General features: G+C 38.6%; 1 protein-coding gene across 2 annotated transcripts in view; it reads left to right on the top strand.

The window, feature by feature from the left end:
• The window catches only part of ORC2 (origin recognition complex subunit 2), a 29,981-nt gene extending 18,237 nt beyond the window's left edge, over positions 1-11,744 (top strand). For both annotated transcript variants that reach the window (XM_060783332.2, XM_067470025.1), the window contains exons 10-17: positions 62-171; positions 790-922; positions 2,929-3,025; positions 4,456-4,602; positions 5,730-5,901; positions 6,576-6,637; positions 8,377-8,495; positions 10,460-11,744. In XM_060783332.2, coding sequence (XP_060639315.2) covers positions 62-171; positions 790-922; positions 2,929-3,025; positions 4,456-4,602; positions 5,730-5,901; positions 6,576-6,637; positions 8,377-8,495; positions 10,460-10,543 — 924 coding nt within the window. In that variant the 3' untranslated portion in view covers positions 10,544-11,744. The remainder of the gene's footprint in view (positions 1-61; positions 172-789; positions 923-2,928; positions 3,026-4,455; positions 4,603-5,729; positions 5,902-6,575; positions 6,638-8,376; positions 8,496-10,459) is intronic.
• Positions 11,745-17,938: the final 6,194 nt, after the last annotated feature.

Genomic DNA, 17,938 nt, shown 5'->3' with positions numbered 1-17,938 from the left:
TTAAATAGTTTCCTTCAGTCTTGCATACAGTCTAAAAGCCGTTTTTTCCTCTCTTATCCAGGAATCCCTGCAAAACATCTTAAATAAAGTACCTGTTGCTTTTGCTGCTGAACGTGAAGCATTAACTAACCAATACAAAACCTTTTTTTATAAATGGATGCTGCAGTTGCAGTAAGTGCCCCATTTGTTCCTGTAACAGTATTTGTTACAGAACTACAGTAGTTGTATCAGAACCATTACAATTCAATAATTGTTTCATAGATAGACCTTAGAAACTGTTCTCATTGCAACCCCCAATTTTCTTGACAGAATATTATTAAAAGCTAATGTATTTTGTTGAAATCAGCTTTGCATAAGTAGGCACCACCTTTTCATGGACAACCTTATAGATTGATTGTTAATGTGTTAGAACAAACAAATAACTTCTCAAGGCTCTGAGTTACCGTTTAGTGTTTCTGTTTAGCAAACGTCCATGCTGTATGAAATAGATTCTAAATTGTAAGGGCCCATAAGCAAACTCTTGCTTTCTTTTTCCAGTTGAAATGTATTGAAGATAAAATCGGTTTATATCTGGAGGGTTCCCCAAACTTTTAAAGTTCAAAAAAAGTGCCTTAATGAATTTCCGAAATAGAAACTGAAACTCACTTCTATCTGTGTTTTGGGCCTCAAATTGGCCATAAACAGAATGTCGTGCCACATCACAGTGTCAAAATGTATCCTTTACATCCATCATAACTGTATGCTTTGATTGTACAGTGATATGCAAACCTCATTTTTTTTTTCTTACAGCTTAGGATTCAATATTTTGCTCTATGGACTAGGCTCAAAGAGAGATCTGTTGGAAAATTTTCGTATTTCTCTTCTTCAGGACTGTGTTCACATTGTTGTGAATGGATTCTTCCCTAACGTTAATGTTAAATCGGTAAGCCAAACGAAAAATGAGAATTCATTCATACTTTCAGAGTAGTTTGTGAATGCTGAGGTACAGATTGCGTAGTCTAAATAACTTTTCCGATTCCCCTGCTTAAATCAATTGACTTCTTTGTAGTTTAACTTGGTTATTTGCTATTTTCACTTACAATTAAAAATACTGGCTATTATTTACAAATTACACTAGCGATATTGAAACAGAGTATGGCATTCTAAGATTAATAGATCTTTTTGCTGCATGATTTTTTTTGTAGGATATAACCCATTTTCTCACATGCTGGATTACAATCTAGATGTTGAATTATATATACAGCACATTATTTCGAATAAGGTGTTGATATTGAAGTCAGAATGAATTCAGATGGAATCCTGACGATAACAACTGCGTTATTAAAAGTGGCCATTCCGAAAACCACTTGATAACAGGCTATTTGTAATAAGCTTGTAATACAGCCAAGACAGTTAGCATATGTCATGCAATTTTATTGCTAACTGCCATCTAATTGACTTCAACTTACGATGATCTATGGATAAGAGACTTGTTTGTCATGCATTTTCAAATGTCAAGTGTCCATTCATCCCTCAAATCCAACCTGTTACATTTGAAGGCTTGGGTTTTGGAGAAGCTGGAATTTCAAACAAAACTGGTTGCGAACAGTTTTGTTTGAACTTACTAGCCAGCATTTGAGAAGAATTATTTCTTTTAAGGTGGCAATTTTAGTCTCCGTAACATTAACAAGACGGGTGTCAGGGTAGGCAGCTTTATTAGTGAAACTTAATTTCTTCCAGTTGAGCAGAACAAAATAAAATTAATAATGTATCTGGATTATCTGTCTTATTGCTTAGTGAGAAAGGTTAACCAGTGGAATGGGGATTCGAACCTTCATCTCCGGAGTTGCCAAACACTCAAACATTACATCTCATCTGCTGTCTCTGTTGTAGTAGACTTAGACTGTACTCTGGTACCTTAACATTAATCATCCACAAAATTCTTATTGATAGCCCACACAACCTGACAGACAAGACAATTAATAAATGCTAAGAAATCAGTATCCTGATCTAAAACTTTAATGGTTGAATAGAAAGTATTAGTACGTTATCAGATTCTCTGCAATTTTTTTTGGTTCACAATAAACTCTTTAAAGGCAGCGACTAAGGTCCTGAAAGATTGAAGTATTCTGGAACTGGTTTTTTTAACCTTGCAAAAATTTAAATCTTTAAATCTGAGACCAAGATTTATATCTATTTATAATAATAATAAATACTTGATTCTCTCCCCCGAGGGGAGTCAGGGCGGTTTACATACAAAAGGCAAACATTCAATGCCGTAGTCAACAACACACACAAATCAAAACAATACAAAATAGCATCAATAAGCTTATAACTATGAGAAAAATAGAAATAAACATAAAAGAAAAATATTTAAATAAAATATTTAAATAAAATATAATTACACTAAAGCCCATATTGCATTCAAAACTTAATACATTAGAAGATAAGCAAGAGAATCACTGTTGTAAGATAAGAAAAGAAATTTGTTTCAGGTGACATTGTTGTAGTAATGATTTTTCTGCATTAGACCTGGAGAATCTAGAATTTGTAGCTGGTTCTTATAGTAATGTTTGCATCATGTTGTATGTCCTGTTATTATTTGTTGCTAATTATTTTAGTGAAGGGGAGATGTCTTGTCAGGAAACATAGGCATACCTCCAAAGCTCTTGGGAGGGAAGTATAATTAAATGGGATGGAGAGTAGCTGTACAGAACCTTAAGGACTGTTTCGCATCATACGGAATTTGTACTTGGAAGGAACTTCTGTGCATTGTATATATTAATTATTTTCATTTCTTGTAACTTTGAGTGCAGTACTTGTGATAATGTGTTGATATAGTTTCCATAGTTGGAGTTCTGTTTTTACCCCAGCCTTGGTTTTCTTAAAAGATCTATTCTATTTTTTAAATATCTCAAAGAAGATGATAATCTGACTTTTCTGTGTTAGATTCTGAACTCCATCACAGAGGAGGTGCTGGATTGCAAGAGCACTTTTCGTAGCCCCCAGGATCAGCTGGATATGGTCATGACAAGATTTAAAGAAGGTAATGAAGAGGGATTCGTATCCTAGAAATTTGAATTCTGCTGTGTATTTTTTTTTAAAAAAATAGTTGTATCCAATTACACTACGTAACAAAATTTGAAAAAAAATATTTTCCTGTTTTGAAAGTGTGCAGTATTATTTTGAAAGTAGTTGTTATATTCCAGAAATGTGTTTTTGTGGCTGCCATAAACTATGTTGAATTGGTTGAGACTTGCTGAGATATTCATTGAAAAACTAGAGCAAAATGTGCTGCAGGATGTCCTGCAGTTTAATAAACCTTTTCCATGTTTTTATGGTAGAACCAATTGGGAAATGATATTTATAACCCAGGAACAAAAAAATTGTTACATGGTGTACTTGAATGTTTTGTGTTTAAACGTATACATTTGTGCACAACTTCATATTCAAATACACATGCTGTTCATTTGTAATATGCAGTAGAACAGAAGAATTCTGAAACTTGCTGTAATAGAGTTTGATATATTGGCTTGTGTGTATTATGGTCAACTGTTTTTATTTACAGTTACTATATATGTAAACAAATCTGTTTTGAAACAAATGTGTAGAGATTTGGATGGCTGCTTTAATCTATACTACATAACAGCTGTTATGCATTACAGCTGAAAACAATATATTTTATTTTATGTCAGTGCTAAATAGCAGTAGGTTCATGTAGTTGTCATGACCTCACTTATCTGTATATAGAATAGTGTTGTGGTAAATAGGTATCTCTGGGTTTGACAGCTGGAAGGTAGATTATTATTTTGGATCGTCTAACTAGAGACTGCATTAGCACACTCTTAAATCCTATCTGCAAAACCAGCATCTTCTGGTCCAACATCTTAGTTTAGAAACCTTAAACAGTAACAGTGGACTTAATACCAAAGCAGACCAATAAAAGGATTTTGATAAGCAAAAGATGAAGAAAAGAAATAGCTATATCTTCATTATTGTATGGAATTGATGAAATAGGCTAAAATAACTTTAAGTAATGATGATGATAGCTATGTTAAGGTAGTAGCTAAGACTAATATACACAAGATTTACCTCACCAGAATAAGAATAAGGCCTACAGGAGCAAAAGCATGTCCTGAGGAATGAAATAGCATATAAAGCTATGGGGTAGTGAGCAAAGGACTGAGCCTATAGCAATCCAGATGTGCAGCTTTCCATGCAAAACTACTTGAAAAATTATCCCAAGTGCAAGACATAACTTTGAGGAATCAAAGCAGGAAATTATGCTGGTAGACTTGAGTTTTATACTCTCAGAAAAATAGCTTTTAGAAAAAGCAAAAATGTTGGTTTTTTGGCATATGTATGTTTGTTCTCTGGAGGAGAGCCTCACAGTGAGCTTATCATCATTTGAGTAAACTGAGGATCTTCTTGGCACCTTGTTTTTGACTTTGTCTGTTGGCACTTCTTTGTCACCAGATCCTTCCTTGGAGCTTTATCTGCTCATTCATAACCTGGACAGCCAGATGCTGCGAGGAGATAAAAGCCAACAGATCCTTGGGCAGTTGTCATCCCTTCCCAATGTCTACCTCATCGCCTCCATTGATCATATTAATGCACCCCTCAGTGAGTATTTGGATCTTTCAGACTTGTGTCTCTTCATAGCTAACAATTTGGCTGCATTCCAGTGTAATGCTTAACAGTGGCTTTGTATTCCATCTGAGTGAGGTCAAACTATTGATTTTATTAGAATACCATGGACATGAGACCACATTTGGAATCCTTGAACTTTCATTGAAAGGCAAGCAGTGAAAATCTCTCACAAACCATGGCTTCTTTGGGTGAACAAACCAGGATTTGAAACTAATTTAAGGATTTTTTAAAAAAACCAGTTTGTGCTAACACTATTTTTTCCCTGTTACCTTTGACTTTAAACAACAAGCATATCACAATTAGAGTCATTGTTATGCCATCAAGATGGAAACAGCTTAAAAAATCTTCAGAGGCATGAATAAATTTCCAAAGCTGTTGCAGCCCAGGATAGAGTATAAATGATTCCAGGCCGCATCTAATAAATTCCAGAAGAGCACCACAAAGTATTCAGGCAGAAGATCCATTTATGAAATAAACATATTAAAGCACTTCATTGTTGAGTTTGAAGTAGTATAGATCAGGGGTCCTCAAACTAAGGCCTGGGGGCCAGATACGGCCCCCCAAGGTCATTTACCTGGCCCTCACTCAGGGTCAACCTAAGTCTGAAACAACATGAAAGTACACAACAACAATCCTATCTCATCAGCCAAAAGCAGGCTCATACTTCCTATTGAAATACTAATACATTTATATTTGTTAAAATTGTTCTTTATTTTATTGTATTGTTTTAAAGAGTTTTTGAATTACAAATAAGATATGGGCAGTGTGTATAGGAATTCATTCATGTTTTTTTAAAAAATTATAATCCGGCCCTTCAACAGTTTGAGGGACTGTGACGTGGCCCTCTGTTTAAAAAGTTTGAGGACCCCTGGTAGAGATAGTTACACTGAAGTGTCATCATTACTGAATTTCAGCATTGGAAATTCTCTGTAAATATATGTAGGCAATTGTTTTGTGTGTCGCTGCAGAGAAAAAGGATAAGCTTGCCTCCTTAGAATAGTATCTGACAAAATAATTTCTGAAAAATGTTTTACCACACTTCCAGAATCTTATTCCTGTTTTATTCTTTCTTTACTTTTATTTGTTTGTGGATCTTCTAGTGTGGGATCAGGCAAAACAAAGCATGTATAACTGGTTATGGTACGAAACAACTACTTACAGCCCTTACATAGAAGAAACATCCTATGAGAACTCTTTGTTGATTCAGCGGTCTGGGTCTTTGGCTCTGAGCTCCCTCACACATGTTTTGCACAGTCTCACTCCTAATGCAAGGTAAGAAATGGTCAGTGAAGCATGGCATCTTGAAATCCTCACTGTGCCCTGGATTCACTTATCCAGATACTTGAAAAATGGCTGAAAACAGATCATTTGGTATCGGAAAATGGGATGTTGAAATGTGGTATTTCCCTGGTGCCTCAGAATTAATTTGCCACAACACAACTGGGACAGGTCCTTGTTGTTTTCTGTAATATACACAATTCTTTCCTAGCTTCTGGTGTTCTCCGTACATGGAGGACCAAAGCTCCCAGCATTCCTAACTATTGGCCGTACTATTGGCTGGATGTTGGAAAAATCTGGAGAACAGCAGATTGTTTGGAAATCCTGTTGGTCATGTGTAATATAGTTCTTTGCTGATGATATTGTTGTTCTTTTTGTTTTCTCCGAGAAGAACTTTTTAAATGTATGTGATGTTTACCAGGTTGTTCGTACCCATACAAGTTTGTTGAATGTGTATGTTTTAATTTAGCACCTGAAGGTAATGGTTTCTAAAGGAGGGTGTTCCTGTTTGGAAAAAATGGAAGAGGTTAAAGGACATAGATTTCTTTATGGTCATCCATGGGTTTCAAACCTTTTTAAATTTTTGAACCCACATGTTGTTGTTTCTTGAAAATAATTCACTTCCAGGTTTTTTCAAAATGCCTGTGGTTTCCCTTCTTTCTCCTCAGGGGGATTTTCAGGCTTTTGGGAGAGTGCCAACTAGAAAATAAGGATAACCCTTCTTGGCCAGGTAGGTCATCAATCAATTGTTATGAAGTGTTCGTTCTTTCTGAAGATGAAGCAAAAGCAGTTTCATTTGCAATTACAACATTCTTTGTTGGGAATTAATGATATACTTCATCGTAACATTTAAAAATGGGATGGGAAAATGTAGGAATTTAGAGGACTATATTATCTTTCCCAGGACTCCCCATCTCTCAAAACAAATTTTCTCCAATCAAAATGCCTGTCAGTCCTCTTCTAGGAGGCTCAAGAGTTTTCTGTGGCCCTTGGACCCTTGTATGGCCAGGAAAAGCCTTTCCCCCCTTCAAGATGAAACTTGAATTTAGCCTGCAGACGAGAAGGCTGAGAGGAGACATGATGAGGGCCATGTATAAATATGTGAAGGGCAGTCATAGGGAGGAGGAGCAGGCTTGTTTTCTGCTGCCCTGGAGACTAGGACGCGGAACAATGGCTTCAAACTACAGGAAAGGAGATTCTGCCTGAACATGAAGAAGAACTTCCCAACAGTGAGAGCTGTTCAGCAGTGGAACTCTCTGCCCCAGATTGGGATGGAGGTTCTTTCTTTGGAGTCTTTGAATCAGAGGTTGGATGGCTATCTGTCGGGGGTGCTTTGAATGCAGTTTTGCTGCTTATTAGCAGGGGGTTGGACTGGATGGCCCACAAGTTCTTTTCCAACTCTATGATTCTATGAATTTAACTTATTACAGGAAAAGGGCACTTTGAGGGAGATCTTTTTGACATTTTTTTAAAATGGTGGCTGCTACAAAGCCCTAGGAACAACAAAATGGTCTTGTAATCCCCAAGTGTACTCCACAAGCAACCAGCCTGAGGTTGGTGAATATATAGTGTGTACAAGTAAGTTCCATTGGAAATAGGTGCAAACACTTTGAATTCACAAATCTGTTCCTGTTGAATATTCACTTGTTCTGTGTTCTTTGCCAGGCACTGGTTCTCTGTACTGTAATGATCAGTGAAGCGTGATCTAGTAGACACTCACCTGTTGTTTTGAGGTCTTTCCTGTGCAAGGGATTCCTGGAAACAGAATGGGAAGCCTGGTCAAAGGCCAAACCATTGGCTAGAGTTAGTAAGATTCACATAGAGAGAATATAACAGAAGACAGTGAGAGAGGGAGGAGGAAATCTATCACTGATCATTGCAATTATGATATATATATGTTGACCTCATGCATAATAAGTTGAGGGCAAGTTTTGGGGCAAAAGAATTGAATTTTGATATGACCTGTTGATGAGTCAAGGGTCATCCTGTGGAGAACCACCCTAGGTTATTCATAAAGTACATTGTCTTTTTGAAAAACACGTAACAAATTATGTTCAGGAAGTTTCCGCCAGAACAGATTAATAGCATTTCAGTGGAGAAATTCGCTTTGAGATTACTTAAGAGCTTGTCACTGAATTCATTAAACTCTTAGGTCAAGGTATCACTGTGTATATTAAAGCTGAAGTATAGTTTCCTCCCTTATAACAAAAGGAACCATTCTCATCTCTGAGTATATTGGCAAAAGGCGAGAGCTTAGTTTGTCCCAAGAGAACCAAAATGAAGGACTGACCCCCTTTCCTCTCTCCATACTCCTTTCAGGGGAAGGGCCAAAGAGCTGCCATCTCCCCACTCGGCATTCATAATGGCCAAAAGCAGCCTATGGTAGCAAGCGTAGAAGGGAGAGTATAATTGCTTCTCCTCTTCACTGGACATTATTTTAACGTGTGCTATTTTTGTTCCCCATCTTAGGCCTTTCCTTTCAAGAGTTGTATCAGCACTGCCGAGAAGCCTTTTTAGTAAACAGTGACCTCAGTCTTAGAGCTCAACTTACAGAATTCAGGGATCATAAGCTTATTCGGACCAAGAGGGTGAGTAAAGTGATGGTGTATGTTAAGCATTCTAGCGTGGCTGCTTGCTTTACTATGCCACTACTTCTGAAAGGTTTATGAGGTGGTAAACGTCAACAGAACTGCCATTACTCCTACAAGAAGCCCCTCCTTATCTGACAGGTCAGTGACCGGAACATTGTGAGAATTGACTGGAAAGTGGAACTAAGATTCTTTAACTTGTAAATGAATTTTGATTCCTGAATATGAAAATAACTATGTGTCACTCTTGAATGTGTTCAAGAATTCTTGATACATGTAGTTTGTAAAGAACTAGAAAGCCTGAGCCTATAGTTAGCAGCCTCTCCTCAAGGTCTATGGCAGCTTCTGCATTCCTCTTGAGCACATCCATCTGTGTCTCTAAAGTGGCAGCATTTCTGCAGCCATCAGCATTTCTGTGCAGGACTGGTTCTTGAATATGCATTTATTTATTTACAGTATTTGTATACTGCTTTTCTCACCCCAAGGGAGACTCAAAGTGGTTTACACACAAGTCATGGCAAAAATTCAATGCCAGTACAAACAATTACAATTATACATTACAATTAAACATAAATCAAATTGAAACAATACATCCATAAGCAATAAAACAATCATTAAAACAATAAAACAGTCTCATCCGTCGAATCGCCGTTCCAGTCATAGTCGTTCCAAAATGCTGCATTCATTTACTTCTACTGCCCGAAGGCCTGGTCCCAAAACCATGATTTTTATTTTTTCCTAAAGGCCAGGAGGGAGGGAGCGGATCTTACCTCATTTGGGAGTGTGTTCCATAGGAATATCAATTTAGTTGCTGATATGAGAGTGAGTGCTGCTCTTTTTCTGTCAAGTCAGAGTGGAAATCACTCATAGGTGTGAGGACACGAAGAATAGGCTGCTTTGCTTTTGCTGTGCTTCCTTGAGTGGTCATCTGAGTGCTCACATAACACTGTAACACAAATTTTGTTTCTGGGTTATAAATGTCATTTCCTAATTGGTTCTATCATAAACACATATGAAAAGTTTCTTATACTTCCAAAACTTTGTTTTTGCAGGACATCCTGCAGCACATTTTGCTCTAGTTTTTCAGTGACTATCTGATAGAGTCTCAACCAATTCAACATAGTTTGTGGCAGCCACAAAAACGAAGTTCTGGGGTAGAACAACTACTTCCAGAATAAGTACTGCACAATGAAACAGGAAATAACACTTTCAAACCAGGAACAGAGAAATTTCCAAATTTTGTTCCATAATAAAATTCCACCCTGCCTTCCTCTGTAGGCGTCTCTTCCTTTTCCTGTTCTTTGTTCTCTTGCTTTTTGACACCGTGAAATACTGGAAAGTGAATTAAATCCATGCTCTGGGATCCATCATACAGAGTCAGTAGGGGTTCCCTCCAAAATTCTGGGGTCAGCTCTACAAGGTTCTCACTGGCTCTGCGTACCATAGAACGCAGCTCTTAAGCTTTTTCTCTCAGGACCCCTTTCCGCCTGAAATTGTTTTACGTGGCCCCGGGTAAATAGAGATTGAATAACTCAGACATTGACTGATAATAAATCCTCATTTGCATGGCTTTCTGAACAGGCGGATTTCCCCTTTTTATGAAATATGTTTAAAGCATCTTCTGCAGAGTCCGCTGTCAACACTGCACAATTGATTTGTGTAAATGTCTAAAACAGCCACTAAGTAGGTCAGTGATTCTCAACCTGTGGGTCCCCAGATGTTTTGGCCTTCAACTCCCAGAAATCCTAAGAGCTGTTAAACTGGCTGAGATTTCTGGGAGTTGTAGTCCAAAACACCTGGGGACCCCCAGGTTGAAAACCACTTTCCGAGAATGACCATTCTGCATACGTTTAGAGATGATCAAAGACCGACAGTTTAACATGCTATTCCTATCAGTAAACTGGCATTCTGCTGACAAAAGCTTTATTCTTACACTGTGAACAATACTGTGTTCTTTTTTCCAGAGTGCTGATGGAGTGGAATATTTATTAATTCCTGTGGATATGGGGACCCTGGCTGAGTTTTTGCAAAAAGATAACGAAGTCTGAAGGCTTTCAAATGTTTATCCGCAATTGCTTTTTGTGGCTGCTGAACTCCTCCCTGAAGGGCAGTCTGGTTTGAGATCTCAGGACTCTTCTGTACCTACGAAAATGGGGCAAAGACTTGTGTAAGCAAGACCAACTTTAGATCTGTGTAGATCTCCTCGGGCTTCCTTGTTTGTATCATGCCTTGCTCCTGTTCGTTCCATTACAAATGAACATTTTATCCATCGATAATAATGCTTTTTTCCACAATCCTCTCAAAAAATGACTTGGCTGGAGTTGCCTGTATTGGAAAATACATGCAATTCGCAATGAGCAGCTTGATGTTTTTTTCCACCTTATGGGAATGGACAAATGTCTTCCAACATACCATGTATATATAATACGCTACTGATTTTATAATACGTGTCGTGTGGAAAAAGTTAGGGGCGAGAACTGTCTGACGTGATCCAACCAAAATAGGAATGCTAGAGACCCAGGATATTCGAGATACTTTGTTAATTGGGAACAGAGAGACTTTAAATACAACCCGTTTTAAGATTTAAGCGTTAGGTAGCAAAAGTTTCTGTCAATAAACAGGAAATCTGCTATTTTTAAAACACCAATGATGAATAGAGAAGGAATAGCTCAAAACTTAAATATTTTGAATACAATAAGGTGTGGTTTTTATTGAGCTTTTTGTATTTTTATAATGTGTCGCATTAATAACCAACCGAGTTTTACAGATTTAAATATTTTGGAAGAGGAAGGAGCATGAGAACCTTAAAGCAAAATTGCATGTTAGTGAGTTCGAGTGGCATACCTGGCTACTAGGCCAGTTCAATCCCATAGTTTTATGTAGCAGTTCAGTCCTACTAACTTTATTGGGACTTGTGTCTTAAGTGAGCGTTCATAGGATTAAAGACTAAATTAGATCTACCTCGTTCTGATATAAAAATACAATAGTTTCAAAATTGTGATCAGCCCAGAAGTTACAAATGCAGGTCTTGAGATGTACAGTGGTTTCGCTACCTGGCTTCCAGGTCAAGCATTCATAATTTTTGATATTCGTGTGGGTTTTGGAACTGATCCCCAGGAGATATCCATGTTATTAGTTACATGTTTAAATGCTGTTTTCTTACATATTTTTTCTTGTGCAGTGTAATATTCCAAAGTGGTATTGAGACATACTCTTTTGTATTTAAATAAAAAAGAATTAAAACTTGAATACTGTGTGTTGAGAAAGATTGAATGTAATTCTCTGTGGCAAAGCGTACACCAACAGGATGCTTCCTGCTTTACCCAAGGACACATTTTGGGTTTGGCTTCTTCTGTGTGTGTGAGTGTGTGAGTGTGTGTGTACACAGATAGATAGAGAGAGAGAGAGAGAGAGAGAGAGTTTCTGGTCTTATTTCTTCCTTAAGCTTTGATTCTATTTCATCTTTTGTGGGGCAGTTTATATTTACATGCTTAATTTTAATTTTAGAAAATACACATTCTGTCCCTTTCTCCAATTTTCACTTTTTCTATTTCCGTTTTCCTGTTGAACTTTTTTGCTTGCTGGGTTTCTTTCTGTGCCTGCCTGCCTGTAACTGCAGTAGAGGAGGTTACAGCCAAATGAAATGAGCACTTACCAAAACAGCGGTGCAAACAATATACAAAAACACTTTGTAAAAGTACATGTGAAAGTAGGATTCCCTGAGTTGATTAGAGGATGAATCCCCCCAATCTGGGTTTCTCTCATCATTGTACTGACACAAGCTGAAATTTTTCAGAAACTGGATTTTAAAAAAAACCAAAACCTGATCTCCCCTTTGCTTGGCCATCTTAGCCCCCAGTTTTTTCCTGCTTATTTATTTATTATTTATTTACTATATTTGTATACCGCTCTTCTCAGCCCTCAGGGCGACTCAGAGCGGTTAACAAAGCAAATACAATCCTGAAACATGATAAAAACAGTTAAAAACAAGTTAAAAGAATAACATTATAACAATCAATAAACATCATAACATCTCATCTCGTCTCATAATTAAAATCAAGATCCAGTCTCATCAAATGCCTGCTCAACCAGGTCTTCACTTTCCTCCAAAATGTGAACAGGGAGGGGGCCGATCTAATTTCTGTGGGAAAGGCATTCCACAGCCGAAGGGCCACCACTGAGAAGGCCTTGTCTCGTCCCCGCCAACTGTACTTGTGATGCAGGCGGGACCAAGAGCAGGGCCTCCCCAGACGATCTTAACGTCCTAGCTGGTTCATAGGAGGAGATATGTTCGGACAGGTAAGTTGGGCCAGAACCGTTTAGGGCTTTATAGGCTAAGGCCAGCACTTTGAATTGCACTTTGAATTTGCTTGTGCCCAGACAAGAGTTCTTTCCGTTGCTCCTCATTTTCCGTAGCTTCCTATTCCCTTCCTTTTTCCATTTCCTCTTTTTCATTTCTTCCTTCCCCTATTTCATTTTTCCCTCTCAATTTTTCTCCCTCTGTTACGGCTCCAGTCATTGAAAGGAGCGCTTTGTCTGTCAAAGAGAGGAGAATGCCTACCGCACATCGCTTAGCCCTGATTGTGAACACGCAAAGACATGCCAGGGAAGCTCAGGGCAGTCTGATGGCACAGAAGGCTCAGTCTCAGAGAGGACCGAGGAGTAGTTCCTGAAGTTCCACATTCAAAATGATTAAAGATAGGTATAAAATTATCTTCCAGTCTATTTAAGATACCTATGAAGCCTAAATAAAATTTGTGTTTAGACTTGAGTTCCACTTCCACGATATCTCATCATATACACGCAATCCCCGAGTTACAAACATCCAACTTACAAAGGACTCATACTTAAGAACGGGGGTGAGACAACAGGAAGAGAGAGAACTCTACCCCTCGGAAGGGGAATTCACTCCTGAAAGAGTTGTTATCATGGGAGAAAAGTGTCTCCACTAAAGTTTTATCTCCAATCCTTTTGTTCCACAACAAGCCAAAATTTTCCAAACTCAAGGCACAGAAAGTGAGGGGAAATCTTCTGTGCAGGGTCACAGACAACAAAACAAACACCACAGGGGTGTGAACCCTTCCCTACGCTATCCAAAGCTGAAACATATTTGACTGCAGTTACACTTCAAATTTACCTGTTATGGCCTCCAAACAAATTCAACTTAAGAACAAACTTACAGAACGTCTCCTGTATTGTCGAAGGCTTTCATGGCCGGAATCACTGGGTTGTTGTAGGTTTTTTCGGGCTCTATGGCCATGTTCTAGAAGCATTTTCTCCTGATGTTTTGCCTACATCTATGGCAAGCATCCTCAGAGGTAGTGAGGTCTGTTCGAAGTAGGAAAATGGGTTTATATATCTGTGGAACTTCTTTTGTTCGTAAGTTGGGGGATGTCTGTATAGGCAGTCATTCTGGGTGGAAAATAAAATTTGAAATCCAAAACACTTCTGGCCCCAAACTTTGCATATAAGGGATATTCAACCTGTAATTCAAGAAGGCAGCCTGTGGGGTGTGTCTGTCAAGGGACTAAGGAGATCATTGAACCAGGAACCACATCTCTTTTGCTGTTTACGAATGTTCAAGAAGATAGTGAAAACACTTGGTGAAGAAGAGCTTCCTTCTTAGAGGATGTGTTAGTTCTCCCATTTGATGACTTCCAAGCCCTGTTCCGGAGGAAGCACCATGAAGAATAACATTAATAATAATCACAACAATAAGTACAATAAGTACAGGTGGAACATCCCTTTTCCAGAATCCGCAAATTCCAAATACTCCCAAAATCCAAAATCTCCCAAATAGGCTGATACCTTTGCTAATGATTCCATGTACAGAAACTCAGTTTCACACTCAAAATTATGAAAGATACTGTATATAAAATTTCCTTCAAGTGTATATAAGATGCACAAGAAACCTAAAGGAATTTCATCTTTAGACTTGGGTCCCACCTCCAAGATATATCATCATGGAGATGCAGTCATTCCAAAATTTAAAAAATCTGAAATCCAAAACACTTCGGGTCCCAAGCTTTGCATTTAATGGATATTCAACCCTTATGTGTCTGTACCAACCATGACTAGAATATTCATGGGTGACATCACTGGGTTCCAAGTTCTATGTTCCCTCAACCGACTAGAACCCCGGCAGTTGTTTCCAGTCACCTCGTGAGTGGGACAACTGCTCTTGTTGCTCATTTCAGGGTCAGTAAAACCAGGGTTTTTAAATTATTTTTAAAATAATTTTTATTGTGGGGATTTTTTACAATAAGGTTGGGATTAGGGTTAGGTTAGGGGTTAAAAAAAAGAAATGGGAGGGGAGTGGGGCGTTTGAAGGGGGTGGGGGTTAATAAACGACTTCCGGTTCAATCCACAGAGATTAACTACGCAATTCCTTCTCATTTCCTCGGTTATGCCGTTTTCCTTTGATCAAAGTTTTCTTTAGTCCACCTGTATTTTTTTCTTTTCCTAGAGCTCTCTTCTTATTGGGAGCCAATCCGTTTTGCTTCCTTTACTTTGATCTTGGGTCAAGAGCAGTAAAGAGTCCATGTCCATATATATATTCCCTTATTTTTATGAACCATGCCTCTGAAGTCGGCGGTTCTTTGTCCTTCCATCTACGTGCTAATATAGTTCTAGCAGACGCTATCAGATAGAATAATAGCTTATTGTTATTTTTCCCTAAAACAAAGTCCATTAGATTTACTAAGTAATCTTCTGGCTTTAGATCAATCTTTGTTTTTAGGATTTTTGTATATGGGCATGTGTTTCCTCCCATAATTTCTTTACCACTTTGCAGGACCATCAGGCATGAAAATATGATCCTACATGTTCTTCGCATTTCCAACAGATATTATTCAAATTCTTATTGTATTTAGCTAGTTGTTTGGGTGTTTATTTATTTATCGTGTCATCAGCAACCAGACCATTGTATTACATTTCTAACAGAATAAAACAAACAAACAAACCGATAAAAAACCACAATTTTTGCAAACTTGGTGGTTGATTAAATGTCCTTTGACCAGTATCTGGCCACTTGGAGTGCCTCTGGTGTTGCCGCCAGAAGGTCTTCCATTGTGCGTTGTGGCAGTGCTCAGGGTGCATTGCAGCAGGTGGTCAGTGGTTTGCTCTTCTCCTCACTCGCATGTCGTGGATTCCACTTTGTGGCCCCATTTCTTGAGGTTGGCTCTGCATCTCGTGGTGCCAGAGCGCAGTCTGTTCAGCGCCTTCCAAGTTGCCCAGTCTTCTGTGTGCCCAGGGGGGAGTCTCTCATTTGGTATCAGCCATTGGTTGAGGTTCTGGGTTTGAGCCTGCCACTTTTGGACTCTCGCTTGCTGAGGTGTTCTAGCGAGTGTCTCTGTAGATCTAAGAAAACTATTTCTAGATTTAAGTCGTTGACGTGCTGGCTGATACCCAAACAAGGGATGAGCTGGAGATGTCTCTGCCTTGATCCTTTCACTATTGGCTGCTACTTCTCGGCGGATGTCAGGTGGTGCAATACCGGCTAAGCAGTGTAATTTCTCCAGTGGTGTAGAGCGAAGACACCCCGTGATAATGCGGCATGTCTCATTAAGAGCCACATCCACTGTTTTAGCGTGGTGAGATGTGTTCCACACTGGGCATGCATACTCAGCAGCAGAGTAGCATAGCACAAGGGCAGATGTCTTCACTGTGTCTGGTTGTGATCCCCAGGTTGTGCCAGTCAGCTTTCGTATGATATTGTATCTAGCACCCACATTTTGGTTGATGTTCAGACAGTGCTTCCTGTAGGTCAGAGCTCGGTCCAGAGTGACTCCCAGGTATTTGGGTGTGCTGCAATGCTCCAGTTAAGTGCCAGTGGAAAAACATCTTGTACTAGCTCTCCGTTATGCCGGTAAATCTTTAATATTTTAATCCCTCCCCCCCCCCCCCATATTTCCTCCCAGTATTTTAGTAAGATAGAATGAGCAATATCTTTTGCCCATTTGCTCATGTTGTCTTTGATAAGCTCTGTTTCAGTATCCCATTCCAGAAGTTTCCAATATAGTATCATTATTATTATTATTATTATTATTATTATTATTACTTTTCATTACTAAGTCCCATGTCATCTCAGGTATTGCAAAAACATTGTTATTGTCGATCTTAAAGCTGTCCATTATTTGGAAATAGTTTTGTCTGTCCCTCTTATTTCATCTAGTGATTTCATGTATCCCCTTGTTTTTCCAGCAATTGTTTATATGTATACCATTTATCTCTTGATATCTCTCTTTTATGGACTGCCTCTGATGGAGAGAGCCAGAGAGGTGTATTGTCATCAAATCTTCTCTTGTGCTTTTCCCACATTATCATTAGGGTGGATCTAATATAGTGATTGGTTCGATTTTGGTTTTCGATTTTGGCTTTTTCATACCAATGAATGCCAGCCGTGCCTAATATCATAGCCCTCTAAATTCAGCATCTTGCTTTTTGTCAGTGTGGTCCAATCCCTTACCCATGTCTAAGCACATGCTTCGAAATATATTTGGAAATTCGGAAGTGTTAATCTGCCTCTTTCTTTCTGTTAATATCTGGTATTTAATCCTTGCTTTTTCCCCTCCCCATATAAATTTCAGAATGTCTTTTCCCCATAAGTTGAAACGTAAATTGGTCCTTAAAATTGGGATCATCTGAAATAAAAAGAGCATTCTTGGCAGGACACTCATTTTTATAACTGCTATCCTCCCCACTAGCGACAAATTAATGTATTTCCAGTCCTCTAGTTTTTTCCGTATGTTCTTCCATGTGATGTCATAATTATTATTTTTAGCAATTGTGAGTTGCTAGCGGTTATTTGTATGTACTTTATTTTATTGGTTACCTCCAATCCTGAAATTTCCTGAAGAGAGTCTCTTCTAGTTTTTGTCATATTTTTGGTTAAGATTTTAGTCTTGGGTTTATTAATTTTTAGTCCTGCAATCTTCCCGAAGGACTCAGTCTTACTGATCCATTTTCGTATTGTTTCCAAGGGGTTTTCTATTAGACCAGTGTTTCTCAACCTGGGGGTCGGGACCCCTGAGGGGGTCGCGAAGGGGTGTCAGAGGGGTCGCCAAAGACCATCAGAAAACACAGTATTTTCTGATGGTCATGGGGATTCCATGTGGGAAGTTTGAGCCAATTCTATCGGTGGAGTTCAGAATGTTCTTTGATTGTAATGAACTATAAATCCCAGCAACTACAACTCCCAAAAGTCAAGGTCTATTATCCCCAAGCTCCACCAGTGTTCACATTTGCGCATATTGAGTATTTGTGTCAAATTTGGTCCAGATCCACCATTGCGTGAGTCCACAGTGTTCTCTGGATATAGGTGAACTGCAACTCCCAAACTCAAGGTCAATACCCACCAAACCCACCCAGTATTTTCTGTTGGTCATGGGAATTCTGTGTACCAAGTTTGGCCCAATTTTATCATTGGTGGGGCTCAGAATGCT

The sequence above is a fragment of the Anolis sagrei genome, chromosome 1 (genome assembly GCF_037176765.1).
Source record: "Anolis sagrei isolate rAnoSag1 chromosome 1, rAnoSag1.mat, whole genome shotgun sequence".
NCBI lineage: Eukaryota > Metazoa > Chordata > Lepidosauria > Squamata > Dactyloidae > Anolis > Anolis sagrei.
The sequence above is the reverse complement of the archived record's forward strand: the minus strand, read 5'-3'. Positions and strand labels throughout refer to the sequence as shown.